The 26,681-nt window shown below is 38.3% G+C and overlaps 1 protein-coding gene across 15 annotated transcripts in view; it reads left to right on the forward strand.

Annotated features, from left to right (window-relative positions):
- MARK3 (microtubule affinity regulating kinase 3) overlaps nt 1-26,681 on the forward strand; it is a 62,891-nt gene that overhangs the window by 15,636 nt on the left and 20,574 nt on the right. For all 15 annotated transcript variants that reach the window (XM_049828652.1, XM_049828655.1, XM_049828653.1 and 12 more), the window contains 11 exons: nt 4,003-4,056; nt 11,578-11,626; nt 12,372-12,437; nt 14,926-14,996; nt 20,501-20,557; nt 21,562-21,798; nt 21,893-22,012; nt 22,734-22,833; nt 23,088-23,200; nt 23,984-24,137; nt 25,666-25,883. In XM_049828652.1, coding sequence (XP_049684609.1) covers nt 4,003-4,056; nt 11,578-11,626; nt 12,372-12,437; nt 14,926-14,996; nt 20,501-20,557; nt 21,562-21,798; nt 21,893-22,012; nt 22,734-22,833; nt 23,088-23,200; nt 23,984-24,137; nt 25,666-25,883 — 1,239 coding nt within the window. The remainder of the gene's footprint in view (nt 1-4,002; nt 4,057-11,577; nt 11,627-12,371; nt 12,438-14,925; nt 14,997-20,500; nt 20,558-21,561; nt 21,799-21,892; nt 22,013-22,733; nt 22,834-23,087; nt 23,201-23,983; nt 24,138-25,665; nt 25,884-26,681) is intronic.

The raw sequence follows: 26,681 nt of genomic DNA on the forward strand, positions 1-26,681 counted from the left end.
TTTTTTAATTAAAAAAAGCTCTGTGCACATTTCAGCTTATCTAGTTCAATAATTTCCATGCATCCTCCTAGCTGAGGCTTTACAATAGTCCAGATAGTCGTATCTTGTGTGTTTCCATAGGACACAATTAACTGTAGGAAAATATGTTGCATTTAACCCTTCTGTCTGTTTCCCTATTTTTTTCCCTGCAAGTTTTGAGCTTAAGAATTTTGTGGTAAATGGCTCTACTAGGAGAAAAAAGTCTGATAATTTCTAAACCTGTGCTGCCATTTTTTTCTTGATGGATGTTAGAAATCTGTGCTACAAGAATGCTTGGGGGTTTTTTCTTTTTTTTTTTTTTCTTTAAACCTGCCACTCTTAAGAATTCTGGGATAATGTTCTCGGTCTGCCCTCAGCCAGATGGCACTCTGTCTTCCTGAATTTCTGATTTCCTGCTTTACACACTCATTCCTGCTGGCTGTCCTGTCTTTGTTCCTATTCTTTTTTCCATCTTACGTATCAAAACCTAAAATAAAATGCTTAGTTTCGGGAGTCATGCTTAAATGAGTTTTCATCTCTACTGTATCCTTGCTGTATTTGAACCCTGCTTACCTTCTCCTTGTTATCTATGTAGCTAGTCTTAATGTTCTTTTAAGTGTCTGGTTCAGCTGCACTTTATCGCAATTCCTTCTTTATATATCTCCACTGATTAACTTCTAAATCATGCAGCAGATCAGCACTTTTATGTCACTTCTTGGGAGGAGGGTGTGTTTGTTCAAGCATTATTCTAGGGTGGTTGCTCATCTGCTTACATCTGGAGTCCTTCCCTATGAATTTTCATGTTACTTGAGATACAGCTTTCGTGCTTCCAACTGGAGTTAAGTTCCAGGACCCTCTTTCATTTCCATCTTTAGTGTATCTGCAGGATGTATGATGAGAGCCCAGCCTCAAATTACAGAAAGGGAGAAATGTTAAGCCCTTGGGGGGGGGGGGGGGGCGGGGTGGCTGTGATCAGAACATCAGCCTAACTTGAGGGGCTTGAATTGTCCTGCCAAGGAGCGTGTGGCCGCCTGCTCACTGCAGAGGTATGGAGGGAGGGTTAGCTTCGCTGCACTAGAGCTGATGTTTGGAAACACACTCCTTTGAGATCCTCTGTCTAGGAGAGTTATTATTTGTAGTCTGCCTGCCCTTTCGAAAGCAAGAGTCTTCATTGTAAATCATGCTTTTGTTAATACTTTGATTTTTCCAACAGAAAATACATAGCTTAATTTCTCAAAGGTTATTTCCTCTGACAAGTTTTCCATACTTGCCAAAACTAAACTAAAAGGTGAAACTACCTTTTGCTGTTACTGAGGTGGTCTGAATCGCATCCAAAAAATATATGGATCCTTCTGTTCATTAAAGGCATGTGTTTAGTTAATAGCCAGGAAGTTGAATTTTCCTAATGAGACAGGATTCTTTCAGGATCCAAGTCTGACTCCAAGGAATCTATTGTCATCTTCTTTCTGTGCTTCCCTTGGAAAAAAATAAATTGAAGAGGAAGGAAACATTCTGAACGGTATCAGTTTGGCCAATTTGCTCAGTGTCTCAACTGCTGATTGCTTTCACTCCCTCATTCAAGTCATGTAGGAGGAGTGTTTTAAGACATGTTATTGTGATTGGTGAAAGCAAAGTTAATTTTAATTCTACTAATGAATTCACATAGAATATCATGGCTGATGCAGTGGTGTAACAGTGTAGGTGGTCTTGCATTCCTCCAACATTGGCCATAGCACACATTACTTGAAAGCGTTCCAGATTCCCTTGTGTAAAAGAGAACAAAGTTTTGCTTTGGAAGGCAATTTGATGCTTTATTAACTATGCTTAGTAAAACGGAGGATTTTCTTTCTCAGGCTCATCAGAACTATTCTTGAGGGCAGGATCCCTTTGCCTGTGATTTGGAGACCTTATCAAGGCACTTGAAGCTGGTCCCTGTTCTGATGATGGGTTCAAGCTCTCAAAGTCAGTGTTAACACATTGTACTCTCAGTGTTCACGTGGATAGGAATTCTCTAAATTCATCCTGCCTTTAAGGCTATAATTAGTGCACTGAATGGGCCTATGAGTCTGCTTTTCAGAAAACTGAGGTGTGTGCCTTCCCTGTATCTCCAGGTCTGAATTTGTTTGCCAGTGTGAGAGACCTCTGTGTTCATCCAGCACCAATGCACAGTGTGAGAGGTGAGCTGTGTTTTGCTGAAACCCAATACCTTAAGACTTTGTGGGTTGAAACAAGTTTACGTCTTTCAAAGATTGACCAGAATGCTACAGCTCAGAACAAAAATGCAACTTTTTCTGAGTGGAATGCACTTACCAAGCAAACAGGGGTCTTTTGTGGCATGGGTAGTCTTGGGACACCAGGTGACTTTGTCAACAGCAGATAATGTTATATGAAAGGCAGTGGTCACTCTACATCCAGCATGGATTTATAAGAGATTGCAGGAAGTGAGTAACTTTGTTACCTTTGTGACAATAGTTCAATAGGTGTAAAGGTAGAGATAAAAATCTTTCTTGGTTTCATACACAGCTGCTAATATAAAAATACCTATTGCTTAATGTCTTTCTCTTGTTAGTATTTTTGAAGTGATTTCTCAAGGTTTTGCAATGGAATTTTGCCTCAGGAAATAGAGATCTTTAATTTCAGTAGCATACTTTAGAAGGAAATACTCCCCAAAGCAAAAATATTCTTAGATGGCTTCTACGTCTCATCGTATCTTGCATCTAGAAGGGCTTAAAATAATCTTGAATCTCAGTTTCAGAAAACACCATACCCATCATACAATTCTATGATGCACACAAGCGTTGAACACTGTGTTCCCCTTTTACCTCTCCATCATGATGATGATCCATCCATGTGTATAAATTTACTTTGATGTAAGATATTCTTTATTCCATATGTTGTCAACCCCAAGTTAATGACATGACAAAGATAGCACAAAGTGATGCAGGGAAGTGGGAGCTGTGGCATGGGAAGGAGCAGTATCTACTGTTTGAGCCAAAAATTCAAGGGGAATTGAAAGCCCTTGCTTTGCACCAGTGAGGTATTATAATCAGCTGAGTTGCAGCATATTGACTCTTTGAGAGGCACCATCTTCTTGGCTTCTGTAGAGTTTCTTCTGGTATGTTTAGTCTCTAATTTAGAAAGGAAAAATACCAATTGGCATGTAATTCTAGAAGGATTCCTGTTTCCTGTTCTAACTCATCCTGTATCTAAATGGCATTGCACTGAAGCTTGTCTCTGTTGCCTATTGATTGCCTCAAATCTTCAGGTTATGGCTAGTTACCATGGTACTGAATTTCTCTTTTGATTAATTTGTGAAATTTTTATTCTTTAATATTTCTGTGCGGTATTTACTAAAAAGTTAACTAGTAAAGGAATGAGCTTGCCCGAATTGTTGTACTATAGCCAATATAGTTGGTACACAAGTTATACTTATTTTCATATCCATCATGGAGCAAGTTGATACAAATATTCAGTGAATTTCCAAAGATTAACTTGGTTCTTGCAAAATCTGTGTGGAATTGCTTTCAGTTTGCTCTGAAATCTCTGTTTTTAGAAGCATCTTCACAAACTGCCAATGCCCAGTCAGTACTGTGTAATCTGTTGTGTTATTATACTGTGTAAATATTATCTGTAGATTTACACTGCTCTCTATTAGGGCACTGTCTGGTGTTGGAGTTCCCGCTGTTATAAGTGTGGTGGTCTTAATGTCAAACAAAAGACTGAGTGAGCTTCTCGTCTTAATACATTTAAAATACTAGGGTTTTTCCCACCCTGCTCTTTAGTTTGTTGCAGCAGAAGTAAATTACACTTTAGCCGTTATTTCCAATTGTTTTTAGTTTAAATACAAGTACATAATTTACTGAAGAAACTTGAATGATTTTTGTGTAATTTTCATGTTTTCCATTTCTGTTACTGGATTTGACCGTCTTGTAATAACGCTGTGTTATTCATACGGAAAATACTGATTATGAACTCTTCCTTTAGGTTGCCATAAAAATAATTGACAAAACACAGCTGAACCCAACTAGTCTACAAAAGGTAGGTTTTTACATTTAATCTTTCAACAGTATTGTAACTTGTTTTATTTCACCACCTTCCATTAACCCCGAATGCCTGTGCTGGAGAATCTGAAGAATTACATACCTTGCACACATCTGACTACTGTATTTAATAACTAGTTTTGTAACAGATACTTTTGACAACCCTGCAGTTGTTCAAGATGAACTCGTACAGAGATGTAAACTGAGAAAATGGTGGTATTAGCCACTTCCTTGTCACCAAAGCATAGCTAACTCTGTAGAGAGGATGTTCATGGTTTGGTGTCGTACACCCATGTCACATTCATGCTGGTCACTTTGTTAAACTTACAAATACAAAGCTTATGTTCTCTTAATCTGGCCTTGAAAATACTGCCTCTTGACTGAAGGCCAAGCAATATCTATGCTTTCCATGTAGTTTGCAGCAGGAAAGGTGATGCAGTTTTGTGGAACAAACTGGGGCATGGCTATTCTGGTTTCTTCCCTCTAGCCTCAAATGTTTAATGTGCTGTTACAGTTGTATTGCCTTATCTATTTTAGTAAGTAGTGATAAATCCTACTCTTTCATCAAGCAAGCCAGTCTGCTCTGGAGTGCCTGCAGGAAGTACATTTAAATGTCACTTTTACCTAGGACTCTTCTAACTCTGTCCTTTTAAGTGCTGCAGTCAAAGGCTTTTTATTTACTTTTGAGTACTTTGATAAAAAAGCCCCTTGCAGTGTTTCTGTTTGAACGAGAGAATACCCAGAACTTACCTGCAAACAAAACGAAATAGCATAACCACAGTAAACTGGAGAATATACACATTTAGATTTTATGCAAATATTGAAAAGATCGTGTTACAAGATGTTTTTATCAAAATTAATAGTGCAAAAGTAAATTGGAAAAAACGCCCAAGTTCTTACATTGCACGGTTTGGTTGAGAGGCGAAGAATAACCTATAGAAGAAAGGCTCCTTCATTGGAGCGGGTAGCAACTTCCTGCTGACTCTGTAGACTGGGTAAAAGTAGATAATGTGGTTCTAGCTTTGAGAATTTTTTTCAGCTTAATCCCTGAGGTTATTGGTAATTTCTGTGCAAGCAGGGAGGAAATGAATTGCAAATTAGGTAATAAGATGGATTAGATAAAGTTGATTTTGTGTGGCAGATCTGTGCAACTTGGAATACCTGAAAAAATTATTAAATGCTTGAAGCACTTGGAAGAGAAACAAAAGCTGTGTGATATGAAAGGGAGGGGTCAGGGCATGGGAAGAATGGTGAGAGAAAAGTAGAGACGCTGTGTTTTCAGACAAAAACGTAAAAAATCTTAATCCTTCGAATGGTGTTATCTTGAGATTGGGCTGTAATGCTAGCTTGAGCTCATATTAAGGTACAAAGCAAACCTTTTATAAGTCAGGGGTGTTCAGTTGGCAAGGCCACAAGGTGGAAGTGCACTTGTTGGCCCTTTGGCTCCTGAGTTTCAGCCTGCTCAGTGTCCACTGGTGTCTCAGTCTCTGTTGTAATTTCATTTTTGTTTACATTTTATAAATTAGATCATAAAGTGTGATTTGTAAATTGGTCTTGTCTACCACTGGGTTTCTTAAATGGCAGTCTGGAAGAATAGTACAAAATAGGGTAGAAAGCAGATCAATTTTGGGGAGTGAGATTGCTAATGTGCTCTCCTCTAAGCTCACTTATTATATGAGCACAGAAAAACTTTAGCAAGATGTGTCAGTGTTCTCAATTCAAAAAAGGAAAGTAACTTTCTTAAAATTAAATGCCTCCTTGTCATAGTAAGCAGAGTAACGCACAGCACGTTAATTACCAATTTTGCTTGATCGAGGCTTTTTTGCAAACCCTTGCCCCTTTTCTCCCAGCGCTGTCAGCAGTACTGTAGCCTTGGTGCATTTGAAGCCACTGTGCACGCAACCTGTAGATGCAGGAGAAGCTAAGATCAAGTGCTTCTGATCTTGTACTTCTGGAGAGAGTGATAAAATATTTGAGGTATGGTGGGGAGGGAAGGGCTGTGCCAAGGAGAGGGTGTGGTATATAGTGTCTCAGCTGCGGTGTAGCTGCATACCCTAGTCATCCTTAGGTGGGGAAACAAATGGTGATTAAGACTGCCGGTTCCTATTTCTTTGTATTACGTCTTCCACACCAATAATACAGATACTGCTGCCAGAAAGAAGTTAACCTTGTTAAGGACTTGCTTTGCTTTTTGGAGCAGTAATTCTTGGTATGCCCTTGCAGTAAGCTACGGGCGGCTGCGGTCTTGACAGCTCAATATTCAGCAGTGCAGCTCTTCAGGAGAGTTGAGTTTCTTGTCTGCTGCTGAGGAAGTCTGTGGTAGCCACATGCAGCTACTCTTAACTGTTGTTTTAGGACCTAATTACTACTCTGCTGCTTTTGCTTAGTGAAGAGGAAACTGTAACTAGTACTTCCCTGGTTTGAAAGAAGAGGGAATTCTTAGAGCTTTTTTTTCCCCATGCTGGTGTTGTTAGTCATAGTCAGTGTTCTCCACAAATGTACTTCTGTACCCAGTTCCAGTGAATATTGGTCTCACTGGAAACAAGTGCTGGTGCTACAGTAGTTCACTTCCTCCTAGCCCCCACCTCCAAATTGTCTGGGGTTTTTTTTCCTTTTGAATTAGCAATGCCATTATATACAAGTTTTTTTACCAAGCCCATGTAATAAATAGCACTAAATCACTTCTCATTTTCCTTTTTTAGAACTTGGCTCCTCAGCCAAGTATTTTTGTTCATTATGTGCAGATGTTTTGCCACTTGTTTGGGCCATTTTTTGTTAAAGCTTTTTAGAGCTCTTAAATATCAATTTTAACAGGGACCATGTCCTTTCCAACCGTGGATCAATAAGTATTTTAAAAAAGGCGAGAAAAGGATGAGAATTTAAAATGCCCAGCCCTTTCAGTTTATAACAAGTATTTTTTCTGTTTTCAAGTTGTGGTTTGTTTGAGGCAAACTTGTGTTGTGTAAAGGTTTCCTGCTTGAGGCTCCTAAATATATGTAGGGCATATTTCCTTGAGCAGTTATGAGGAGGAGCCTAATACAGAGGTCAAGCCTGAGCTGGCTTGGGACACCTCATGAAACACACATACCCCCGTCCCCCACACCCCCCTTTGAGGGGAAGGAGGACAGGATATGTTGGTGCTCTGCATCTGACAAATGTACTGTCTTGCTTTTTAGCAAACTTTTTCTGGTATTTTTGAAATAATTTGTTACTGAAACTCTTGCAATAGCTAATGTAGGAACAATTCTGATCTCTCACTGTGTTCAAAGAGAGTTGGCTTAAAAGACTGGTCTTCTTTCCCCTCACTCCCTGTTGTTTCGGATGTGTCAGCATAACAAAGTTGAAGTAAAATTGATTCAAGTTCATTACTCAGTATGTGTCTCTGCTTCCATTGCTGATTTGTTGGGGTTTTTTTACTCAGTTTGTTGGCTAGCAGCATTAATTAAATGTAATTCTTTCCCTGTATCTAGCATGGGTTACAGTCAAAGGACCAGACCACAACAAAGCTGAAAGCCATTTGTTTGGCAGACTAAGGATGTTTGTCTTTGTCTTTGCCTAGAAGCATTTGTAGAGCTCCTGTTGACGGAAAATGAGCTGTTCGACAACTTGGGAGTAGTTTTTAATCTCAGCATTAGAAATTAAACTGATGAGCACTGTTTTCAGTTGATTATCTGCCTTTATGGTCTCATTATAACAAGTAAGTTCTTAAAACTAAGAAAATCTTCTGTATTGAGACCCTTCACATTACATCTTCTGGTGTTACACTTCTTACGTACCTGTGGCAGAGAACCTCAGATGTGTGGGCTTTTACTGTACCTGGCTGTTTGCAATGAATTTTACTGCATGATGAGAATTGCTACTTCATTTGCTAGAAGTTGATGCATATAATATTTGGGGGGAATGAAATCTGGGAAACCTTTTTTCAGCATGCTGTGTGAAAGTTATATGATGTTTTACATTGTATTATAGTCTATTTTTGATAGAGGAATACAATGTCAAGCATTCGCAGATATCCCTGTGGAAGTTGCTATCTGTGTCAAAATACCACACATAACATTTAAACTGACTAGGGGAGCACAATCTCAAGTGCATTTATCTAACTAAAATTATAATAAAGAATTTGGTGGTGGTTGTATCCTATCCTCAAGTATTTTTACTTTTTATTTCCTCTGAGACAAAAATAGTCTTTTTTTAAAAAGCTTGTTTCTAGTCCGCTTCAACAAATGGCTCATGTGTAGAAGCTACTTTTTGACATGCTTCATTTGGGTTAGTAATGCAGAGTAGTTGTCCTGTGGACCAATGTTATATTTAGAGCAGGCCAAAATGCATTATGAGCCTGACTTTATTACGTTAGACCATCAAAGTGTACAGTGTACAGTGGAGGAAGTAGCTAGCTCCAGCCAAGTCAGCGTACTTCATTAAAAAAAAATTTAAAAATTAGAGTGAATATATTCATTTACATAATGGTATTGTGAATTCTAGCCTCATTTTTACTGTCTCATTCTGTATTGCCCTTGGTTGACTGTTGTTTGGTGGCACCAATTATTATTGCCTATATTCCCATACTTAATCCTATGAAAGGATTTTTTTATTTTTTTTTTTAGGTGGGTGAGGTGATGATAAATAGGCTAATGGCTGAAGAACAGCCAAGGTCTTAATCTGTGCAGCAGTGGAGTTGCCCTTGATAAGAGTCTGACCCAGCAGGCTTTATCTGAGTATTGGGGGTGGAAGATACCAACAATCAGTTGAGAGTGAATTAAGCAAACTGTCTTCAAAGCTTTAAAAGCTGACCAGAGGCATTCAGTTATATAAGCTGTGATTAAAAGTATTAATGGAGTATTCAGAATATTTTATACACCAGTTCAGCTGAACTGAATGAAAAATAAGAAAAAATAGCCATAGATGCTATTGCTTTTAAATTTCTGAACTGAATGAAAAATAAGAAAAAATAGCCATAGATGCTATTGCTTTTAAATTTCTGACGATCAGAGAAAGATGGTGAAGTAGTCTACCTTGTCTAATTATATATGAAAAAGCTCTAGAAATAACACAGTTTTAAAAAAAAGGCAATTTACTTAACTGTCTGGGGGAAAAAGAAAAGATGCATGCATAGTTTTTGACACACTATTTTGCATGGCCAAAAATTTACTTGATCAATCAATCCTGATTGCATTTAAGCAGCTTGTCATCTAGTGAAGTGTCAGGCATAGACCTGGATAATAATAAGATAATTAAAAGCATTTGGAAAACTGTTTGCGTTTACTCTTGTGTTCAGATAGTGTGCTATTCACAGCTGTGGCTGTAGCATGGGGGAGAACATCGGTTGGGCAGTGTGATGAGGATGACTCCCCAAATGTTAGCCTTTACAGAAATGTCAGAAAACAGAGAATGGTTAGAACAACTCATCTCCAAATTGTGATTTCCACTACCCTTCACTAATTTATTTATTTATTTTTTAATCCTACCCCCACATTTTTCTTTTATTAAAAGACACAAAGGCACATGGATTTTGTTTTGCTGACTCTTTGGTGGTTTTCTGTTTGTTTCCTATGTTTCACTTTTTTTTTTTCACTTCTATTAAGTACACCTACAGATTTTTGAGTTGTTAGTAGTACATGTAGACATATTAAATGCCTTCGCTTTATCTGAAATCTGACTTGAGGCAAATGTTGCAGCAGCACTTTTTGCTTCTTTACTGTTAATAACAATGCTGTTATCTCTTATTTACAAAACTTTCTTTTCTCCCATGTCTGCGTTCCTGTGGAGCTGTGGACTTTCATTCTGCTTTAGTCAATGTTAAGTTTAATGTGATTTGTTACATTACTGGTGTGCCTGCAGAAGTTGGTGTTGGGTTATAATAAAACCTCTTAATTACTCCTTCTTTTTGAAGCATCCTGCTAGAAAATAAGCGAGGCTTAAGAACATCAACCCTCTGGAGTCTTGGGCTGGCATGGGAGGAGCTGCAGAGGAAGAACAGCTATGCACTTGACAGCCATATAGCGTACTGCCTAAAAAGAGAATTCATTGGGTTTTCCAAATACAATAGTATTTGTACTTCACGTTTTTTGTAATAGTTTTTTATTTTGGGTCTTTTCTGGGAGAAGTAGGACTATTTTTACTTTATCTGCTATTAACCAACTTCATTAAAAGCAGTGTTTTATATTGCATTAACAACACCCGTGGCATTTTTAGTATTACACTTACAGATTTATGTGCATCTTATAATTGTCTTTTGCAGAAGAGTTTTCAGAGGTGAAGATAATTAACAGCTGATCAGTAATAGACTTTTCTTTAATTTGTGGTTCATTAAATGTCATTCCCATATTACCGTCCAGTTGCAGGAGGACAGAGTTTTCTCTGTGTGACAGGCAAAGTTGAACTCTTTAGAAATAGGTATTCAAGCAAAACCCTCTTCACATGGCTATTAGTGTTGGGGTGGGAGGGGGAACAAGATCCTTACAATCAGTATGTGATCTCTGGATGCAGCACCATTGATGTAATGTCATGCTGCGGCTTGGAATGGGTGGTTGTAGTCCCTCACCCCCTATCTTTCCAAAATAGATGTGCTGGGCTGGGCAAGGGAGATGCAACAGAAAACTTGGAGGTGGAATGTTTTTATTTGGGGGAGTTGTGTGTTTTGTGAGATTTTTCTGTTGAATTCATTCCTGGACCTTGTGTGTCAGTCTGAGTTAACACCAATGCTTGCATAAAGGGAAGAGGTATGATCCTGTTGCATGGGAAGGTGAAGAGGGTGGGAGCAAGCTGATCCCTTTGAGACTGTGCTCCTGAAGTAATGGTGTTTCTTCTGTCTGCTGGGGTTAGGAGAATGCTGTTCGTGTTCTGCCCTATTAATTTTGGCAAGTACGTTCAGCGTGTTGTACTGGCTGAGCAGGCTTGGAGGCTGGATGTCTGGCAGTGAGTCAGTGGAGCTGCAGTGACAAACTCGGGACTAGATGCTGCAGTGCCTCAGTTGCCTTTCAGGAACACTTGTGCTCTACAAGCAGCTGATTTTTCACCCGTGAGTGCCTGCGGTAGCACAGCAATACCATGGTTTTAACAAAGTACTGAAGAGTGATGAATTCATACCAGTAACATACTGCAGTGGTCTTCAAAAGGTGCTCTCGTGGGGGTTCACGAAACTTTGGAAGCAGTATTTTCTGTGAAGGGGGTGAAAAATGGTGTGAGATGTACTAGCCAGCAATGAGCTGTGTGATCTCATAATGGTCTTCTGGCCCCAAAAGTCTGTGAACCACAGAGCTAAGATCACTTCTCCCCTGAGCTATCTGTAGTGCTTTGTGGGTCTTTTCAGGTTTTTGAGGGTTGATTTGTTTGGGGAGGTGTGTTAAAAGAAGCAGGCCCATAACTCTTTCTTCCAGTAAGTGCTTATTTTCGGAACTTCATTGAAATGCTGATAGTAATGTTTGTTGTTTGTGTTTAAGTATATCAAAATGATCAGGCTGTAGGAAGAATGGGTGTTACCTATTTCATTAACTTATTTAATGTTTTATGTTTGTTTCAGCTCTTTAGAGAAGTAAGAATAATGAAGATCTTAAATCATCCAAATATAGGTACATTGTTTCTTTCACATAATTTTCAACTCTGGAGAAATTTTAGCTTTTTCACTGTTAAAATTGCTGTGGTATGATTTTAAAAGATGATTCTGCACTAGGGTGTCAATTTACTGTAAAGTAGCAGTAATAAATACTTTTCAGAGCTGTGTGGTTTTGGTGGCTTTTTTTTTAAAGAAAAAAAAAGCCCAAACCCAACATTTTGGTCCCTTTGCACAAAACACTTATTCATAGCTAACTGATAATTTTGCTCCTTTGGAGTGTAATACTGATTTTGACTGAATTCAGGCTCTCGTTAAAAACAACTATATACCAAAAATAAGCGGTCAAGAAATTAATCAGGATTGTACATTTAGATGATTTAGTCTTGTTATGGGACTGTCAGCAAACTGACTGATAACTCATTTGTCACCATGTATGCCAGTTCAGTGCATAAAAATGACTATTGCTGATGCTCAAATCTGTGGAGGTTCTGCTTGATTTAGTTGCTTTTCTCATGTAACAGAAGCAAAGTATTGTTTCTTGAGAAAATGTTGTTCTGTATGGCTTGACCAAATATGCTACAGTATTTTCCATTTAGGAACGTTAGACAGAAAAAGTTTCTTTAGAGTGATAGTCTGATATTGTCAAGCAGCAAGCAAATCGTTTTGTGTTGGGTTTTTTGTTTTCTCTGACAGCATTCTCTGTGGGGTTAACAATACTTCTGCAACTAGTTAACTGATTAATAAATGGCTTTCTTTTCTAGTGAAGCTATTTGAAGTCATTGAAACTGAAAAAACCCTCTATTTAATAATGGAATATGCAAGTGGGGGTAAGTATCTCTCTGCTGTGATGACATAAGTAAACAAATTGCCAAGTGGGAGAAAGCATTTGTTTTCTTTAAAGTTATGCTTTCTTTTTCAGCAAATATTAATGTCATGGTAATGTGAAATATTAAGCAAAATCCTAAATATTCTCTGGGACTTCTTCGGGCAACATAATTATAACTTGTAAAACCAGCTTCTGAACTTACTGCAACTTAAATCACTTTTGTTTTGTTTTCACAACTCAAATTTAATGGGAATCTTTATTTGGCCATCAATTGTTCCTGTCCATAACAAATGCCAAACTTCTCACTTTATTGTATTCAGCTCCCTATCTCTGGTGCCCGATTTTGTATAAGGTATTCAGTAAAAACATGGTCAGATGAAACATTTCTGTTTCTTTAACTGTTGCTTTCAAAAGCATGAGTACTGCAACCTTTGTGTTTTAGATGTTGACATTTGACATATCTTAATCGCAGACCTTCTACTGTCAAGAATTGTTGGGCTTAGCCTTATGCCATTTTAGGAGGAACTTAAACATTTATTCCTGATTGCAGGGTGGGAAGGGGGAAAAGCGTGCATCACTCAATGTCAGATATTTTCACCAGAGTTAGAATTAAGGTATTCGGGCTTAAGTTACTCCTTGCTGACTAAAACCTAATAGCACTCAGTTTGTTAATGTGACCCTTTAGCATCCACAGCTGGGGATCTCAAATAGTTGAGGCTTTGCTTTAGTTTCGGGAGGGAGATACAGACACTTCTTTTCAGAGAAAAGCAGCATTGAATTCTGACGTTGACATTATGTTATGTGAAGTTTAACGAACTACTATAAATCAAGTAATGATTCTCTACCTGCCTGTGTTTTCTTCTAGCAGCTCCCTAAATGCTCAGCCAAGATATATGTAAACAGAAACAAAGTTGGTAAAATACCATTAAAATAATGGCTACTACAGGTGTTTGTGTAGGCATGCTGTTTGATGGTACTAGACTTAAAAGTGAAGTCCTATTGCCATCTAGTGATTAGCTTCTAGGAGGTGGAAGGGCCAGCAGTTCTCTAAAGCAGTGAGGATCTTTCTTAGGGTAATGGAGAGATACATACTGTACTGGTCTAAAAGGCTGTGAGCAGTACCCTTTGCACATGCCATGTTGTGCAAGACAGGAATGGCTCTTCATCTCAGTGGCAGGCATCAATTTCCTGTATTTCCTCTTTATCAAGATACTGGTCGCACATGATGTATATGAACTCTGTGGCTGCAGGATGAAACTATTGCTACAACTGCAACACTTTGCATAAATTGGGGATAATTCTTTCTCTGGTGTAATTTTCTCTGAATTATGAAGCAGTGTTCAGGTTTGTTTCTTCAAGGTTTTTGAAGAAGCAGCTGTGAAATACAGGCAAGAGAGTCACCTGAGTTGAGTATTAAAATAATACACTACAGAGGGAAATAAGGCTATTTTGTAGACATTCCCTCAGAATGTTAAGTTGTTGCTTTGCCCACTGTATGACTCTCAGGTTTTTTATTCCAGTTTGGTGGAGTTGTTTCTGTTCAAAAATAAATGTGAAGTTACTTAGCTCTTCTGTTGTGAGGTGGCCATCTACAAAAAAATGATTTCTTGCTCAGTAGAGAATAGACATTTGATCCACTTCTAAAGTTTTTATTAATTTTGCATATTGGTGAAGAATTTTTAAAACTGTGTAGTAGTCTGTGTTTGTAGGAGTTCTTATGTACATGACTGGTTTTTAGTAAAGAAAATCTCCCATGCACTTGCAAACATGGTCCAGTTGGCAGCATCTAAAGCTCAAATGTTGTAGTCTGTATTGATGTGCTATAAAATGACTGGATTGGTTAAAAGGAAGAAAAACCCCCAAACACAACAGATCTTTACTACTGCTTTAGTAGTCCACAGCCATACAACGTTGGGCTTGTTCAGGAGTAACCCTTCTCAGTGTATCTTACAGATCTGATGGTTGCATGATGGATTATGTCAATGTGTCCTGCTGTGCTCATTATTGTGACCTTCCTTGTGGGTACCTCTTCCAAGCCTAGGTTAAAGCTAAGATTTCTGATTTTGGTTAGAACAATTTTATACATGTGCACAAAGAAAAATTCTAGTGCTGGTACGACAATATTTACAAATACCATCAGATGTTCTCATATATGAAGCTTTTTTTTTGTGGGGCAAAAGAAACCCCTGTGCGAAAGTCTGTGAAGGGGTACAGGTCATCTTTTTTTACAAAACAGAACTATGCTGCTCAATTGGAAGGAAATGTTGGTTGGTTTTTTTCCTATATCCAGTCATTCATTAAGTCTTACTATTTTCTTGTATAAGAGATGATGTAGTAAATTGCACAGCAGTTATGCCTTGTTCTCTTGAGCTAACCTGTAATCATAAACTTGAAATACAGTCATTCTAGTGAAGCTGTGTGGGCTACTGCTAGAGTGGAATCTCTAGATTGTGAAATTGGCGTTAATGAATCTTGTTATTGAATTGTAGGGGAAGTGTTTGACTATCTGGTTGCACATGGAAGAATGAAGGAAAAGGAGGCTAGAGCTAAATTTAGACAGGTATGTATAACATTCCTATACATGAGCTTTCACCCCTTCCCTGGTTTTAATGCTGAAATGAGTAGAACGGCTGTCCTTTGTGTTTGACTTGTTGCAGTGTTCAGCATGTTGTGGACTTGTAGCCCCAAGTGAGAAAAAGCTTGGGTTATGGTTGTGCTTCAAAGGGGTTAGTAGTCCATTCAGTAGTGCTAGTTTCCTTAGGGCTGTGTTCCAGGGTGTCCAGGAGTGCCAGAACACAGTGACTGCTTGATCCAGAAGTGTATTCCATTCCAAAATGCATTTCCTCTAGGCTGATTTCATACATCCTTAGTTCAGCTGGTCTGTAGCATTTTGGAAGTTGCTCAAATGTAACGGGCTACAAACAGGCCAGTTTCAAAATGCAGGCAGTGCATGTAACAGGGATCTGTTCACCTCTGTCTGCTTACGTGAAAGTACGCAGTTTTAATAGTTGTTCTAAAAAGTCACGGAAAAGTAGTTTCTAGGCTTGTTAGTTAGCTTTCTGTATGATGGATAAACTAGCCTTGCAAAGTTATTGGATTTTCATTGATCTGTAAAAAGCCTTTCCATTCTACAGTAAAGCAGTATTGAACATAACAAAATATTTTTGCGTAACTAATTTAAATCCATATCTCTGCTCTTGTAGCACCTAGAGTTTCATTTGTGGATCTGACTGGTCTGATATACTTTGTTTTCCTCTCTTGTGCTGAAATGCGTAATTGCCCATGTTATTTCCATGCCTTTGGTCACTTGGATAACCTAGGTAATGTTGTGAAAAGTAATAAATATCAAAATTATGCTCCTGCTTAATGACACTTTAAAATAATGAATAGGGAAAAAAGTGTTTTATTGAATGATATGTAGGGGTTTTAAACTGGTAATTTGTGGCAATGACGTGACAGTCGCTTTCACTCTTGGAAGGGGAGGCTCCAATAGCTTCACTTCTTAAGCGTAGCCATACAAAAGTAGAAAAAAATTGATATGATATACAAGAATTCCAGGAAATACATTAATGACTTTCACAAAATGTCTTGTAAAGAAAACTTTCACACTTCTCTAGTGTGGGTAGTGTGACTGAAAGGAACAATTTGGGAACTAGGAAACTGTGCCACAACTGTTTTGCTCCCTCTGTCTCATATAGTAAGAATTGTGTGAAAGCAATATAAGGAATAAGCTCAAAGGTAGCAATGAAAGTAAGAAAAAATAGAAATGTATTTAAGCCAACATAAGGAGGCAACAAAAGCATTTCTGTGAAATCCCTGTTCCTTTGTTTTCTCTCATCTCTTTAAATCTTGTATTTACCCTCTTTAATCTTTTGGGAAAAAAAAACCAAACACCAAAACCCAAACAAAACAACCCAAAAAAAAGCAGCTGCAAACTTCATATCCCCAGAAGTGACTTGTGCTTACTGGAGTTATACAGCTTGATAGTAAGGAAGATTTTTCTTCCTCTTAAACAAAATCTTACATGTCTATTTAAAGCTGCTTCCTTCCCTTTCATATTCCAGCAGGTAGAGAACTTTCCTTTGTGATTGAGAGTTTCTGGTATGTGTTTCTGTGCTGTGTTGGAGTAGATATGATGGGTTGTGGAGCAGTCGTTCCCACTTAAGCCGTCTTCTAAATCCCAGACTGTTGCCTTGCTCTTCATAATGTCACTTGAAGAGCTTCAGAGTAGTTTGAGAGGATTTGCTGTTGTCTTTCAGATGTGAATGTTGAAAACTTCCACTGGTATTGTTTTCTGCTCTTTGTCCTCAGTTTCTTTTATCAGGAGCTGTGTGGAAAAAGATCTTTCAGTAATTCCATTGACATTGCACGTTTGTTCAGCAATTACCTATTTTTTTTCTAGTAATTTGACTCCCCTTTAAGTGAAAACTTGTGGAAACAGGTCAAACATGTTTTACAGGTATGCTTAGTGCTTAATTTTATGGGATAATTTGGGTAGTACAGGATATACATAACTTCATTTTTCAAAAACAAATGTAAAGGGAAAGAATTTAGAAGGTAGTTACCTGCTGAGCTGAGTATTTGACCCATCAAGAGCTGATTTTATGTACTTCAGGTTCTCAGGGTTTTGTTTGTTTTGGTTTTTTTTGTATTTCAGTAGACTAAATGCTGCTTATAAAGATACATAGGTGGCCTCACTTGAATCCACTGAAATACACAGAAGTGTTTTCAGTGTTGTCTTGTAAGGCTTGTCTCATGACACAGGCAGCTGTGGTCTGTCCTCCCTCAACAGCTGACTTCCCAGCTACTGAGGTCAACCAATTTTAGAGGACCTTGATTTTAAAGATGGGAGGTTCTTGAGAGCTTCAAAAGCATGAGCACCTGGAAAAAAAGAGAGAACCTAGTAATAACCCAAGGAGAGAAACTATATGATAAGCTTATTGCGCTTTGCTAGAGTGAAGAGGATGCACACAGGACAGAGGTCAGGCAACTTTGATCAGAGCTTGGCATTTATTAGACACTAAGGCTCTGCCTGTGGGACAGTGTCAAAGGAAACTAGATCTTACTGGGTTTGCAGGTCATAAAACTATTCATTTCACCTTACTGTAGTCCCAGAATAGCTTCATACAGCTTTTAGCCATTGTTGGAGGGAGAATTCTCTCTGTAGAACTTTTATCTGATTCAGTGCAGCTGTTCTTAAGTTAGATAGAGACTTATGACATAATGGGGGGGGGGGGGTGTATTTGCTAACTGGTTTAACAGACGGTGGCTGTCTTTAAACTGAAGAAACAGTTGTGCCGTGGTATTGAGCTTAGTTCTTACAATAGGTTGTATTATATCTTATTTTCGGATCTTGTTTCTTCTTTCAGTAGATGTGATTTCTGGATCAAACACTCATGTTTTATCTGAGGAGGCTCTTCCTCTCTAGCAGGCAAAGAGCAGAATTTGGCAGTTCTCCCCTCTGCTTGTTTAAAAATAAATTTTTTTGGTCCATTTTGTTACGCATACTTAAGGTTTTTAGCAGGAAAACATAACATAAAAGACAGCAATTGTGTTATTCTAGTCACGCTTGACAAGGAACACAGGAGAGGGTACAAACACTAAAAATAAAGCCATGCTCTGCAGTTCTCCATTTCAAACTCCTTTTGTGCAGCCATGTGTAAGAAATTCAAATCCAGAACATTTTGCATTCTTAACATCGCCTCATTTTTCTTGCCCTGTTACAGGTTTCCAAGCAGTTCTGGTTTGATCTTACTATCCTTTTTCCATAGAATAATCTGCCTATCTGGATAAGAATTAATGCAAAAGTGGGAAGCCAAGACTCAGGGCAGAGGGTCTCCTGAAATTGATGTGTATTAATTCCCTCCCTTTACTGTGGCCAGTTAGATCTGGCCTGCTTCAGTTTTCTCACTGTTGCCCTGCAGAAGTATTTTAGAATTTTTAATATGCTGGTAGATGTTAGGACAGATCTTTGAAAATTAAAAAAAAAATCCGCAAAATACATCTTACTTGTTTCTGGTTAAGAAACAAAATATTCGTGGCGATGTGGAAGGGACGTTGAGAGGTCATTTATCTATCCTTCTGTCATTTAATCCTTATGAAGAATGGTTTCTCTGCCCAGAGATAACTTGTTCTAACTTGTTCTTTAAAACCTGTGATTATACAGATTTTTGAAATCACTCCCAAGAAACTTATTTCAATGCTCCAATTGTTATCTCTAGCAAAAAGGTCTGCTGTTTCTTCCCCTCTTCTCCCCACCTGTCAAGCATCAGCAAATTTCTCAAATAGGTTGGGGGTGAGGGGGCTGTCAATGGAAACAGTGATGGAAATTGGAAGACAAGGGAGTCAATGCAGTGCAGCCATGCTTTGTGCTATTTTTCATTGTTATGACTGCTGTTGTTCAATTATTAACGTCATACACATTGCATTATTTCTCTTCCATTTAGATTGGACTCACTTCTGCAGTCTCTGTGCTATCCTGTTGCAATGCAGAGTAGTTCAAAAGCATCTGCAAAGGAAGCTACTCATTGATCATCTGCTAGACCTTCCACTCTTACGTAGTCAGAGTAAAAGCAGTTTAGGAACAAGTGGTGCAGTTTTGTGTCTGCAGTCCTGAATAAAGCTTGAGGTGTTTGTCATGCTGTCAGCCTTGGAAACCCTTGCAGAGTGAGCTTGTGACTGGCAATAAAGTAATGGTAGCAGAGATGAAAGGAAGGAAAACCAAAAGATGGTACACGTGGTGGCGTGGGAGCACTTTGGCAGTTTCAGTAACTGTAAAAAGCTGAACTTGGGGTCTGAAAGAGGGAGCCAGTACGTAAAGGAACAAGCAAAACCAGAATGAAAGTGTAGGGAATGGAAATACTTCAACTTCTCATAGACTGCTTGGCTTCTAAGGTCGCATTTTGCACACACGTGATTAAATAATACAGGAGTACAAAGATCAAAACGCTGGTGCTTAGGTTTCAAATGCAAAATTGACTGGTAGGTCAGTTCTTTGACCTACCAAGAACCTTACTTTCACCTACTGTAAATGCTGGGAGAGAGAACCATTGCTCCTTACCAGTACAGGAGGATCCTTATGCTAAGCTGGGCAGTCTGATGACAAGTTATTTTTTGTAACAGTAATGATACCTTGTCTTCCTGTGTTGAAAATCTTAATCTTGAACAAAGAATGGAAATACATTTATTTAAGCATAGTTATTACAATGAATTATTTTTATGTGCAGTTCCACTTCTTTTAAGCAATCATAACATCTGCCTCAATTCTGACCACGTATCCATGACAATAAAATGTGTTTGACTGCATTTGTGATCATGTAACAAGACTTTATCCAGCTTTTCCATACATGTAGAGTTCTGCAGCAATGCTTATGATTCTAAAGCAATGTACTAGGACATTGTACTGTGTAAATAGCTTATATAGTTCGCTATATAAAGCAGGAAAAACTAAGTGATATTTGGAAACTATGATGGAAGAAATTATTCCATTACACTTGAGAGACACAGTTTTTTTCCATTCAGCTTGCTACTCTTGTACAGTATACAACATACAATAAACCATATGCACTTGGCAGACCTCTGTCAGATGCACAGTTGCTTCTTACTGCGGAAGTTTCGACAAACAAGCTGTTTCCTGGTAGTTTCTCTAGTAGCTAAAGCTTGTTTCTTACCCTTTTCTCTCCATGCTGCAGCGTGAAAACTCCCCTTTGGAGAGGGTCTGAACACTTCAGTCTAGAGGGAAAGCTTTTATTGCTCTATACAGTATTGGAATGGAAATACTTCAGTAACCTTTCTGAAAGTCATTGCTTCTACTGGTCTATAATTAGGCACACAGGAAAAACAAACTCCTCTTTCAAGTATAGTAGAAACCAAATAGATCAAATAACAGACACCTAAGTTATTTAGCAGCTTTTCCTCAAACACGCTGGTCAGTATAGTAGTTGGTTACATTGCTCTTGAGTGGATAAGTACATGTCAACTTCAGTAGTAAGTGTTGAACTTTTTGATTAAAACACCTGTTTCTTTGAGATGTCACTTACATAATTGGGCTTGTTTTCTATCCAGATAGTATCTGCAGTGCAGTATTGCCACCAAAAGCATATTGTTCATAGAGATCTCAAGGTGAGTAGGAAAAAGTGCGTGAAGTGTGTCAGTCTGTGTCAGCTTCTATACTTGTGAGTGTGATTTTTATTGTGCCGATAAAATTTAGTGTGTATTAAGCTTTCTGGTTAGTTTATTTTTTTTCTGTGTGTTATAGCAAATTTTCAGGAATGTTTACAGTATAGAACCATTTCAAATAAAAGGAAGAGGATTTGTAAGGCTTTTAAATACAGAAATGTAATGGCTGCTGAAAGATAGCCTCTCACCCTGTAGTCAAATTCAAATCTGATGCAGATCACTGTTAGCTGAGATTTTTTTTCTTTCTTTTTTTTTTTTTTTTTTTTTTTTTTTTGGAAAGGGTGGTTTGATAGAGGTATGACAAGTTTTGGTCTTGAACAGAATGAATTACCAGTTGTGATCATGCAACTGAAGTATGGTGCTTTGTAGCTTGGCATGAAATGGTATATCCCTTCTTTAAATTGTGCCTATTGTATTAATAGTGTCACCACATAACTTGTTCAACATATCATAGTTTTGTAACTTAAAAAAAAAAACACAACCAAAAACAAATACAAAAAACACCAAAAAAACAATAACAAACAAAACACTATCACCAAAAAAAACCCAACAAACCTCTTGAAAAGAGTTTAAAGTTTATGTATATTATCAAACTTTTGCAAGAATACCACATAAAGTATGGATAGTGAAACTATATCTTGTTTTCATCTTAATAGATCAAAATGTAAATTGCAATAGCTCAGGATGCACTTGTGTGGAGAAAACAGATGGTAATAACACGGTTTTCAGGTAGTATAACAGCTCGCATAGTCTGAAGCCATTGTACAGAGATTTTTAAAACAGGAGATATGCGAATGATAGAGTAAAGCATACCTAAAGACATTTCAAGGAAGTGAATGTTAACAGATATTTCAGCTTTCTGTCTTTTAAGAATGAGTAAAAATGGGCAATAGCATTCTAAATCAAGTGTTTTAAGTTCATCTTACAAACCATTCTTTCTATTCCAGGCTGAAAATCTATTGCTAGATGCAGATATGAACATTAAAATAGCTGACTTTGGTTTTAGCAATGAGTTTACAGTTGGAAATAAACTGGACACCTTTTGTGGCAGCCCACCATACGCTGCTCCAGAGCTTTTTCAAGGGAAAAAATATGATGGACCTGAAGTAGATGTTTGGAGTTTAGGTGTTATTCTTTATACCCTTGTGAGTGGATCTCTTCCTTTCGATGGACAGAACTTAAAGGTGCGTTTTTGTAGAACATGTTGGACATGTTTATCTAATGTTTTAAGTGATTTGCTGCTTACAACTTACTGTCTGTTCTTCTTCTGTTACCAAGGAACTTAGAGAAAGAGTGCTAAGGGGAAAATACAGGATTCCTTTCTACATGTCCACAGACTGTGAAAACCTCCTCAAACGTTTCCTGGTGCTAAACCCCACAAAAAGAGGCACTCTAGAGGTAATGGCACAAATAAGGTGCATCAGAAAGCTAGGCGCTATATTTTTCAAACTGTATTTTTAATTTGTGACTGATTATTGTCATACTGTTCCTGTATAGTATATTTGGAGTGGGGTGGGGGATTGTTGAGTAAAGCATGTGACTTTTTTTTAAGATTTTGTTTACTGGGGTTACAAGAAAGCTGACTCCACAGTTACTTTCAAAATGAATGTGAGACTACACTGCGTATGTCATATAACTTTTCCTTGATGGTTACCTTGTGGATTCCTGCATTAATGGGTGATCCATCAGGAAGTTTTCCACATTTTCAGATATGTACTGGAAGTGTTGACTGCTAGTTTATGATGGGGTTGCCTTTTGCCTGCATTTTGTTCCATCATGGAGGAGAAAGGCTAAAACAATACTGGCTTCCATGGACTTCCATAGTCAAGCCTGGACTTACTAGACTTGTCAGAGTTGTCACGCTGCTGCTGGTCTGTGTTACAGACTTTTGGCTTTCAGCTATGTGCTAGAATACAGCTGATTGGGAAGCAGCCTGGCTTGATGTGCATAGTTGCTCTCCTCACTGGAGCAAAACAAAACCGAGTAGGTGTTGGCACCTGTTCTGGAAAAGAAAAATTAGAAGAGGCCTTGGTGTTTGGTAGATAGGGGAGTTGTTTTTTCAACAGCTCATTTTCTTTTCTGGTAAGTGTATTGTACTAACAAACCCCTTTCTTTTTAGCAAATTATGAAGGACAGGTGGATCAATGCAGGGCATGAGGAGGACGAACTTAAACCTTTTGTTGAACCAGAATTAGACATCTCGGACCAGAAAAGAATAGGTAACTGAGTATTTTTCAGCATACTGTTTGCATGATGTGGGAGTGGTTTTTTTCCTCCACCACTCTGTATTTGTTTGCCATTTGAAAAAATAACTAATTTTTAAATAACGATATTTCATCAGGCTTATGTTCTCACACTTAATCGTTTTGTTTAATTCTTTAAAATGTTCCATTCTTTCTCTTGAACTTAAATACTCAGCCAGGCTAAACATCAGAGTGTTTCTGTTACTTACAGAATGTGTGTTTGTTTTTAGATATTATGGTAGGAATGGGATATTCTCAAGAAGAAATTCAAGAATCCCTTAGTAAAATGAAGTATGATGAAATCACAGCTACATACTTACTGCTAGGAAGGAAGTCATCAGAGGTAAGTACCATTCTTAAAAATGCAAAGAAACAAAGGAATCCGAAAGTGTCCATAGCAAAGTTAGAAGCAAAAATTAAGTCAGTAACTATAGGCATTGCATTCCTGCACAAAAGTCCATTATGCTTAAAAGCACATTATGCTAATCATTAGTGTCAACTGTCCAAATGATGCTGTGTTTGTTCTCACCTTGATCTGAGTCAGTAAACTCTTGCCTTTAGGCTCCCCAAAACTACCCTGCTTGCTCAGCAGTTACTCCTCTGAAGGACTTTGTATGCCAGTTACTGTCCTGTCTAGTCGAGGAGCTCAAGTGTGAATATGCCAGCTGTAGATGTTTTAAAAGAACCAAGGAGCAGGACCGATCAACCTAAAAACATTCCCACGTTGTAGATTACTTTTCCATATGATGCTGAGAGGGCTCAGCAATGGATGTAAGCTGCTCTTGGTTCCTCTGCTGTAGGAGTTGGTGTGGTGGCTTCCACAAAATGTATTCTCTCTTCCTGTTAAAATCTTAAGAGAACCCTGAGGAGACACTATTGAAAGGAGATGGGTTTTCTTTATCTGATTGTCCTTTGAGGAGCTGCAAATTCCACTTGAGTTTTACCTAAGACAGTTGCATAAGAATCTAGGAGAAGGGACCTCTAAGCAACTTCCTTGCTGACTCAAAATTTCCTATGTACCAGAGCCATCTTCCTTCTGTCTCCCTGTTACTGCTCCCCTAATATGGTGGATGTTGAATTTGTTTTGTCTGAACTCCTTGTTCTAATATTCTCATTTGTATTGTAGTTGGATGCAAGTGATTCAAGCTCCAGCAGCAATCTTTCACTTGCCAAAGTTAGGCCAAGTAGTGATCTTAATAATAGCACTGGACAATCTCCTCATCACAAAGTTCAGAGAAGCATATCTTCTAGCCAGAAACAGCGGCGGTACAGTGATCACGGTGAGCAATTCTCATTTTCAGTGTTGCAGAATATAGTGACTTCCAGTTCTGTTTGGTTTCTGAATTTGTCTCCATCCCCTAAAGGTAAGGAGGACAACAGTAGTGTAACTCACAGCATGGTGGTTAAATAATTCACTGAATAACCAATTTTTTCTAAAATGGTTTTGTTATAAAGCCTTCAAAAACAACATTCTAGAGGAATGCTGAATACACCAACTTAATTCTCTTATTCTGCCTTGTCTTTTCCCTTGCATTCCTGACTGTGCTGGGAAAGTCTTGTTACACAAATTGAAGAGAGTGTTGCAACCCCCTTTTTCATAAAACGCACAGCAGTCCTCCCCCATGCTCTTGTATGTCTGTTCAGCTTTTGTTTTCTTTTGGCACTAGTAGGTCAGCTTGTGTCTAAAACGAAGAAATGTCAGTTTGCCAATATTTCTTGTTTCCTGTTTCCTGAGGGTAGTGTCACTTGATTGTCCTGCAGGAATTAAATTTCTAAAGAACAGTGACTCAGACAGACTTAGAACTCTACTGCTTAATGAGTGTGCAAGGTAGTAGCTTAGGGTTTTCTAAATATCTTAACCATCTTCCTGCTCAGACACTAACTCATAAAAGGAGTCTGTGTTTAGGTCTGCTTTTAAATACCTCGGGTGCATTCAGAGGTTGCTTTCCTTGGGGAGTCTCCTGGGATGACAGTTACTGTGTTTTCTGATGCTTTTTAATATATATTCTATATATATTTATAAATATATATATATTATATATATTCATCTATTTTTATATGTTTGTGTGTATACATACACTTTTTGATTGTTATTAAAACACTAACTACAAAATTGATGTATCCTCTTCTGAGAAGGTGTAATTGAGACACCAGAAAACACAATCCTGACATACTTGCATGCTTTTCCCAGTGTGCAGGAACCTATTAAAGCAAGAGGGATCTTGCAACTGTTGAATGGGCTGCCTCATTCTCAGGTGTGCTGGAGCAGTTTTCTGTTCTTGGCACACCCGGGGAGGCTAGTGGCAAACCGCTGCTGCTTCTGAGCTGTTCCAGGAGTGCAGTCCACTGGCTGTTAGTGGTGCTGGTGGTCCAGGGTTCTGTCACCAGGTACCTGTTTCAGAAGCTGGCTTGAACAGCATGTGCCAGCTTTGTGCTAATGAAGGATCATCTGGTTTGCATGAGTCAGTTACTTGTTAAGTGTCTTTAAGGGGACTCTAAAGGGGTTTTTGTAGCAAGCCAAACCAGTGCCAATGCTCAAACACCAGAAGCTTCCGTGAAATTCATAATTTTTTCATGGAAATCAAGTAGTATCTTCACCTGGAAAGGTTTTTGTTTTTCACAATATTTTGCTGTCTTCTGAAATATGTGTACTTTGATAATTTAAATAATTACCTTTTTGCAACTCTGATTCCCAGTGTTAATTATTTTGATTCTCATGTGTGAATACGTTTCCATTGTAGTGAAAAATAGCTACTGAACTTCTGAGAAGAAAAATCCTTTTCCTGTTTCTTTTGTTTCTTTTTTAAGCCGGACCATCCATCCCCTCAGTAGTGGCATATCCCAAAAGAAGCCAGACTAGTACTACAGACAGTGACCTCAAAGAGGAAGGAATTCAGTCAAGAAAATCCAGCAGTAGTGCTGTTGCAGGAAGAGGAATTGCACCAGCTAGTCCAATGCTTGGAAATGCCAGCAATCCCAATAAGGCTGATATTCCTGAACGTAAGAAAAGTTCGGCTGTTCCTAGTGTAAGTAGAAATGCTTATTTATCAAAACCACGAAGTGTTTTTGAGGGGTGAAAAAGTGTTAAGCCTGTGATATATCAGTGGTTCTGATTTTACTTTTCATCACTTTTCAAAGGTGTATTCCAACCTGTATTTAAAAGCAGTGTGCCTGGCTTTTGTCCTTGTGGGCTTCCACCACCTGCCCCTAAACCTCAACAACAAAAAAAAGCCAAATGCACTAAGGTGCATAACTAGTGAGTTCACAGGGTTCAGCAGTAGGCAGTATGCCAAAATAAACTCTTCAGTTCAGTTTGGCTTTAACTTGTATACTCTGTGGTGCCTCCCTCTGAGGCAAACTTGGAGATCTGTTTTCACATAAGTCTTGAGTCTTGTAAGATTTAATTACTGAAACTTTGGGGGTTTGTATTGAAAAACTTCCTTTTCAGAAGAAATAACTTCCCAGTCCTTTATTCTTCTTGGAATGATTTTTTTTTTCTCAACTTATCCCACTAAGCTGTCATATTTGGTCATATGCTCAGCACCATTACTTACAAAAATGAGAACAGAACTTCCTGAGCTCACAGCTCTTTGACAGTCTGAAGCAAAAGAAGTAAAATAAGATTTGTTTCACTTTATTGGCTCTGTATTGTCAGTTCGCTCAGTGGCTGATAGTGACTTAGTTGGAGGATTTCAGCCAAAGAGATGGCCTTGGAAAGACATGTCTTCTACTGTAGCAGCTGTCATTCATAAATCTGAACAAGAGCTCATGATTTTGGGCAACCTTCTGATTTTTGTGGTCCCCTGCTCTTTCCCTTGTTTTTT

Source organism: Accipiter gentilis, chromosome 25 (assembly GCF_929443795.1).
Source record: "Accipiter gentilis chromosome 25, bAccGen1.1, whole genome shotgun sequence".
Classification (NCBI taxonomy): Eukaryota; Metazoa; Chordata; class Aves; order Accipitriformes; family Accipitridae; genus Astur; species Astur gentilis.